Source organism: Eschscholzia californica, unplaced genomic scaffold, assembly GCF_041429995.1.
Source record: "Eschscholzia californica isolate CP2 unplaced genomic scaffold, dmEscCali1.0.p SCAF_3, whole genome shotgun sequence".
Taxonomy (NCBI): Eukaryota; Viridiplantae; Streptophyta; class Magnoliopsida; order Ranunculales; family Papaveraceae; genus Eschscholzia; species Eschscholzia californica.
The window spans coordinates 41410513-41417881 of record NW_028238420.1 but is presented as its reverse complement, the minus strand read 5'-3'; the positions used below and the strand labels follow the sequence as shown (position 1 = coordinate 41417881).

The 7369-nt window shown below is 36.6% G+C and overlaps 1 protein-coding gene across 1 annotated transcript; it reads left to right on the top strand.

Moving 5' to 3' along the window:
* The first annotated feature begins 770 nt into the window (after positions 1-770).
* On the top strand, positions 771-5238 carry LOC147550406 (Zinc finger C-x8-C-x5-C-x3-H type family protein). The gene is made up of 10 exons (XM_086665512.1): positions 771-1073; positions 1253-1424; positions 1863-1960; positions 2488-2583; positions 2723-2816; positions 2946-3157; positions 3313-3422; positions 3496-3679; positions 4656-4722; positions 4798-5238. The coding sequence occupies exons 1-10, from the start codon at positions 1027-1029 to the stop codon at positions 4834-4836; spliced, it is 1119 nt and encodes a 372-aa protein (XP_086521638.1). The 5' UTR covers positions 771-1026; the 3' UTR covers positions 4837-5238.
* Positions 5239-7369: the final 2131 nt, after the last annotated feature.

The following is a 7369-nucleotide window of genomic DNA, read 5'->3' as shown; positions in this document are numbered from 1 at the left end:
ATAGTTTTTTTTTTTCTCTTAACCATTTTTTTAATTTACCAACAACATTTATAGAAAATCTAATATTGCTAAATCACAACAATTCGAAATACAAATCATCATTTAAAAAAAATTAACTTTCTATTTATTTTTTATTTTACGTTAAAATTGATGTATGTGACCGATTTGAAGAAAACATCTGGATATATATTGTTCTTTTTATTAATTATAACTCGTATACATTTAAAAAGTACAAATGAAAATTGAGATTATGAATCAAACAAAAAATAAAAAGTTCAAATGAAATTACTCAATGAACTTGCAAATGAGATTGCAAAATTCTTAGAACGAGCGAAATTAGAGTGTTATGTTAGTCGTGAATTTACAAACTAGATAGAAAAATTCACGTGAAGGCCAAAGTTAGAGTGTTATGTCGGTCGTAGTGATATGAAAGGGAAGAAAAGAAAATACAATATGTCGGTCGTTGTGATTTATCAATTTTAAATTTTCGATAAATGTTGTTGGTAAATTATAAAAAGATAGATAAAAAAAAATTATGAGAAACGAAAATAAGTTGATAAGCATAACATCGAAGAGGTATAAGACATCGAAGAAACAGTAAGAACAAGGGTAGTTTTGTACTTTTAAATACAAAAAGGAGTATCCCTAATATCTAATTAAAAAAAGGGTATCCCTAATTGGACATTAGGGATGTGGAGGTATCGCGAAATACTCATTTTTTGTTAAGGATAAATAAAATATATATAGAACTAAGCATTCAGACTGCCATTACAGTACATGTTTAAAAAAAAATAAAGAATACAGCTCCATTACTTTAGATCTCTCCTTCCTTCTAGTCCATTTAGCGAGTTTGTTCGCCTGAGTATTAACATTTCCGACTAAATTTGACCTTGATAATAATACAGATTCACAGCCATTACGGGAGTCGCCCAAAAGTAAAACTCTCTCTCTAGCTCTAGCTCTAGCTCTAGCTCGCGCCCTAATTTACTCCGTACTGGAGAGCTCATTCATCAGTTCGAGAGAGAGATGAACAGAAGAAAAGAAGAACCTTGCAGGAACTTCCAGCGTGGAAGGTAAGCTAACAAAGAAAACCCTCTTTCCTCCTCTTCTCTTTCTCTCTCTCTCTCTCTCTCTCTCTCTCTCTCTCTCTCTCTACTTTCCAGTCTCTATTTTTTCTCTCTAGGTTCAAAGATTTTGATTTTCTTCTGTTTGTTTCATCCCCAATTTTCTGTTTTCTATCTTTTTATTTCAGTTGTCAATATGGTGATCGATGTAAATTCTTACATGTGAATCAACAACAATCAAAACCTAATAATCCCTTTGGATTTGGAGGACAAACTGGTTCACAATTTCAAAACAACACCCAGCAGCAACAAAAACCCAATCCTTTTGGATTTGGTGTTCAGAGCAATTCACAACAAAAAGTGAGTACAACCCTAATCAATCAATTGGTTCTCCTTTTTCAATGTTCTTTTGTTTTCTGAAATTTTGGTCTTAATTTTCCACCCAAAATCTAAACCCACTTCATGTTCAATGCAATATACTTATTTGATCTATTAGACCTTAGAATATAGGGTTCACATTGTTGCTAGTTTATCTCTTTGGGTGCTTGGGTTTTTATGTTAAATTTTCATGGACAAATGCAAATACGGTTCTTTTCGACGGTTAACATGATTCTACTTGTAAACTCAATAAAAAATTCGTAATTTTATCGACAACTACAGGTTGATTGAAGCATTTTTCGTGTCTTTGAGAAGGTGGAATTAGTCTAGTCTTCAAAGATATATAGTGTTTAGGGTGCTAAATTGGAGTTGTGGTACTAGTTCTTCATCATAATACTTTTCTTTTACGTATGTAACCAGCCATTTGAAAACAAATGGAGTCGTTTCCAATCAACAAATGCTACAAATTCCACGCCTGCGCGAAAAGATGATAAACAATCTCAGACAGTTGATCATACGTGAGTCTTCAACTTTCTTGTTTCCTTGATAATATTCATTTGTTGAGTTAGAAACTGAGTTGTTAGAGCATCTCCAATGGGACACTTAACAAACACTCTAAAAATCCTAAGTGTCAAGGGTCAAAAGAGATTCTCTTTCCCAAATGTCAATATAGAGACACTCCAATTTTTGTTGGTCTCCAATGGAGATCTCTAAAGTCTTTGTACTTAATACACATGTCCCCCCTCAATCCAATAGATAAAAAGTAGTTGAAAAATAAGGTTTTCTATTGGTTGGAATGATAAAGTAACACTTAGAGAGTCTCAAGTAGACACTCTCATTTTAGAGATTCTCTCTCTAGACACTCTATAATAAATGTGTCCATCTCATATTAGAGTGTCTAACAAAGTGTTCCATTGGAGATGGTTTTTTAACAAAAACTCCAAAAAGTCATATGTGACACTCTTAAGTGTTAAAGATTGAGTGTCCCATTGGAGATGCTCTTATAGTAGTATTTCTTAAGTTGATTGCGAGTATGTGTATATAGGTGCACGGATCCCGAGTCATGTAAACGCCAAATTGCTATTGATTTCGAACAAGAGAGACCACTTTGGAAGCTTACCTGCTATGGACACGGCAAAAAGTAAGTCATTCTATTACGACTTTCATGCAAGCTATCTTGGGATTCTTCAAGAGAGATTTTGCTTTCTTAGTTGCTTGACATTTGGTGTTTCCAGTAATTGTCTTCTGGTTTCATGTGGTTAATGGTTTTTTGTTTCTAGTCGCCCATGTGACATTGTTGGTGACATCAGCTATGAAGAATTGAGAGCAGTAGCCTATGACGAGGCCAAGAGGGGAGTGCCTTTATCATCAATTGTAAGCAAAAGAATTGACAAACCCCATATTAAATGCACTTTCTTAATGTACGGTTCTGCGCCGTTCAGTTCATAATTTGTTATTAAATAAAGATCCATCAATAAAGATTTGCGGTTGTTCTTGATACAGGTTGAGAGGGAAAGAAACTTAGTCAATTCCAAGCTACTTGAATTTGGGAACTTGCTTCGTAATCCTTATGTCATTTCAAATACTGTTACTCCTGGGCCAAACCCGTTTCCTTCGACCAATCTCAATGTGCCTCAACCGAACAATCAGAACAATGCACCTCCTACTGTTTCAAGTTTTAGTCAACTTGGATCTTCTCCTGGACTAAACATAAGGCATGATACTTTCCTGTGATTAAACTCTATTTCATATCCTTGTTGAAATTGAATGAATCTACATAACTCATTTTCTCTGGCTTGTAACTGGGCAGGATTCTTCAAGCTCTTATGGTTTTTACTGATTTGTTATTTTTTTTTTTCTCTTTTTGCAGCAATCCACCACCATCAAATGCTACTTTTCCACAACCAAGTCCCTTTCAAATTCCTGCCCAGAACATGGGTGGTGGATTTGGGAATAATAACTTCCAATTTGGAACTCAAGGTACAGAATTAAACTTCGTTTGCTTATATTGTTATCTATCATCTTATTTACAACTGTACTTCTGCATCTTTAGGCGGTCAAAATCCTCCACAACCAGTTGGAAGTTCCGCCATCTTTTCCAACTTCAACAGTGGTTTTGGGAATACCGGAAACAATCCATCTGCATTATCTTCGGCAGGACCAGTTCAATTCCCTAGTTCTCAAAGTAATCAGTCACCCTTTACTTCTACTGTGGGTATGGCTGGCCAAGCATCTGTGTAAGTCTTGCTTATATAACTTCTCCTTTAAAATAGCTTCATTTGTCTTAAAGTTAGTATATTTCTAAGGCCAGCGCTTTGGGGAAAGCAAAATAGTTTCCGGGGTGTGAAGACTTGGTCAAAAATTGGTCAATTTTGTTTGACAATTTTATTTAGGGGGAAAGCAAAATAACTTCTCCACCTCAGCTCTCTCTCTCTCCACCTCACTTCTCTCTCTCTGCCACCTCATCGTCTTCACCGGTGAAGGTCGCCGGCCGGCCAATTTCCGGCCGGCGACCTTCAACAATAAAAAAAAAAACAAAATTTTTTTTTTTTTCCTTCTCCTCTCTCTCTAGATCTGATCTAGAGAGAGAGGAGACCTCCATTGGAGGTCCGAACAGACCTTCAATGGGTCTGTTCGGACCTCCAATGGAGGTCTGGAACAGACCCATTGAAGGTCTGTTCCGACCTCCATTGGAGGTCCGAGCAGACCTTCAATGGGTCTGTTCGGACCTCCAAATGGAGGTCTGGAACAGACCCTTTGAAGGTCTGTTCGCAGACCTCCATTGGAGGTCGGAACAGACCTTCAATGGGTCTGTTCCAGACCTCCAATGGAGATCTCCTCTCTCTCTAGATCAGATCTAGAGAGAGAAGGAAAAAAAAAAAAAATTTATGGTTGAAGGTCGCCGGCCGGAAGTTGGCCGGCCGGCGACCTTCACCGGTGAAGACGATGAGGTGGCGAATACATGAGGTGTTAAAAAATATTCCCCATAAAATATATTTCCCCGGAAAATTTTCAAAATTCTACATATTCCCTTTAAAATTTCACACCCCGGAAACTATTTAGCTTTCCCCAAAGCGCTGGCCATTTCTAAACCAAGTAGACAACATCCTCTTTCGCCATCTTGAACCAACTCAAGGTTTCTTTTCTTCCAAGTTTGTATCAATCGAAAAAGATTTATTAGTGAAGATGAGATATCTTGCGTAATTTTCTCAGGGGAGGAACTGCGAATGTGCCTGAGGATTCACGTATTTGGTTGAAGGAGGAATGGACTCGTGGAGAGGTAAGAAGCTATTCTGTTAGAGTATCTTATCACCAACTGGGAACTTCTCGATATCATGTGTTATTTCTCTTGCAGATACCAGAACAAGCGCCTCCTGATCAATATGTATGGTGATTCATTTATTTACATGTCAAAATGAAAACACCGATATCCACTTTTGAAGAATCTAAGGTTTCACATGAAACCATTAATCGTCTGCTCAACCACGGGAAGGGAGAAAGTAGTTGGTGAGTCAGGAAAAAAAAGGGTCGGAAAATTTGGAGCCAACAGAACAAGTGAAAGCTGTTCCAGAACCTGAGAGCTCATGGTGAGTTTCATCTGCATAGAAGATAGAATGGGTGAAATGTCAAGTTTCAACTTTCAAGACTGAAGTCAAATTAGCATTATATTTGGAAATCAGATCTAACCAGAATACCTCTGAATTTGATGTTCTTATATTTTCCCTTTGAATTCACCTTGTTTGTGGTTCTAAAATTTTACGATTTTGAGGCAAATGAAAAGTGTTTGTTTATTTAATTTTGATCCAATTGGTGTTTTCTTTTTCAATTTACTCTTCTGTCGAAGTTGATCCACAAACCTATATTTATACTGTTCTAATGGTCAAAATCATAACAATTTCACACATTTTTTGTCGTTTTTCGAAGTAGTCTGATATTTTCCGTTATGGAACCATTTATAGTCCGGTAGTTTCTTTTTGTCAGTGTTTGGGAATAAAAAAAAGTTTCCGGGTAATAAGTTTTGGGTGGAAACAAAACTTTTTTTGATTCCTCCAAACATCACCCTTAATTATTTGTTAAGTTTTTATTGTTTCTTGTTCCCCTCTCACCTCTACTAGAACTCCCACACCACCATTATATTCCGCTAACCTCCAACATTAATGTCGGCGATCACCATCATCAAATCCAGTTGGCGCTTCTCTCTCTTCTTTTCTTTCTTCTCCCTCTCCTCGTATCCTTTCTCCCTCTCTCATTCTCTCACGAAGTTCCCGCAAAGGGGATTTCTCCTTCGCAAGAAACTCGTCTGGTTTTCCAGACGAATGAACCCTACCTTCGTCTGGAAATCAGATGAAGGGTTTTGTTGAAGGGGACAACCTTTCGCCGGAACTTAGACACAGAAAAAGAGAAGAAAAGAGGGGAAAGGGAAAGAAGAGAGAGACAGATAGAGGAGAAGAGAAAAGAGAGACAAATAGAGGAGAGAGAGTGAGAGAGAGAAGGGAGACAAATAGAGGAGGCGAAAAGAGGAGAGAGAAAGGTGTCGTTGGCCGTCGCCGGCCATTTCCGTTCTGAGGTTTTATGTCGGAGACATGAGGAGTGTGTTTGGTGATTGTTTTTTGAGTTTTCAACTTTTTTCTCCGTAGACTTTTCTTTTTTTCCCGCACCCGCCTTTCATTTGATTTTACCACTATCTTTTCCATGCTTATGAATCTTTAGGATAGTGAATAATTCATCCCCAATCTCAAACATTAAAGTAATATCAAATCTTCTCTAGGATCTTCTCTCAATCTTTCTGATTACAGGTATATAAGTAAGAAAATGCAATATTTACCTCTATACATTTTCCGTTTATTTCAATCTAACAGAAAACGCTCTCAGTATTTTAATAAGAAAATGGCAACTAATCAGTTTACTCCGAAGACCTTATTTTTCATTGCTCTATTGTTTTTAGCTATTGGTATGTATTCTTTTTTCATTATTTTCTGTCTCATTTTGGGTTTCTTTTTAATCTTATATGAGAATGTTTACAGACCCCTTCCTGTTATATTAAAATAAATCTACTATTTTTTGTGTGCTAGTTGGACAGTAAACTAGTGAAGGTAAATTATACATTTTTTTTACCGCAAATATTTAACATAAGTTTACGTATGTTTGCAGCAAAGACGATGATCCTTGATGTTGAAAGTTGCCAGACTAATTGGCTAGATTTATGCGATCATGGAAACGACTACCCTTGTAGACAGAAATGCTATAATGTGTATGGTAGTGCTATGACTGAAGCATTTTGTTATGGTGTTTGGCCTGTTCTTTATCCCTATTGTATTTGTGAATATAGATGTTAACCATAAGATGTGCATGATCAAAATCTCATTCTCTCAACATTTCTAATGAAAAGGAGAAACTAATAAATTAAGGGTTTATAGTAATGGATTCTCATGTGTTTTTATACTTTTCTTTTTGTTGAAAGATGTTTTTTGTACTTGATTTAGTATTTACCAGTACATCCTTTGATGCAACTTAATTCGCCACCTTTGGAAAATTGATGGTTGAGTTTGTTCGTATAGAATTTCCCAAGAGATATCTTTCAAAAGATTGTCTAACAATATTGTGTGGGTCAATATTTTTTATTTGACTTTGTCAACGGGTTAATGTGCCCGACACTTACAATAAATAAATGGGTTATCTTGCACTTCTGTGAGGGAGAATTTGTCTGCCTGCAACAAAGGAGGTTATCTTGTACACAAAATGTTTTCCTTGGCTAAGAACAAAGAGATATACAAATATGAACATGGAGAAAAAAAATGTATCTCGCGATTTCTTTGTTGCCTGCAACAAAGGAGGTTATCTTGCACTTCTGTGAGAGAGAATTTGTCTGGACCATGAACGACTCTAGAGATCTAGCCGTTGCTTGTCCGATATCGATCCTATTAGGG

Excerpts from the sequence above, each read along its gene's own strand:
- LOC147550406 (XM_086665512.1), top strand. The coding sequence starts at position 1,027 with ATGAACAGAAGAAAAGAAGAACCTTGCAGGAACTTCCAGCGTGGAAG. Across the intron at positions 1,074-1,252 it reads AGGAACTTCCAGCGTGGAAG|TTGTCAATATGGTGATCGAT; the intron begins GTAAGCTAACAA and ends TTTTTATTTCAG. Across the intron at positions 4,723-4,797 it reads AGGAATGGACTCGTGGAGAG|ATACCAGAACAAGCGCCTCC; the intron begins GTAAGAAGCTAT and ends TTTCTCTTGCAG.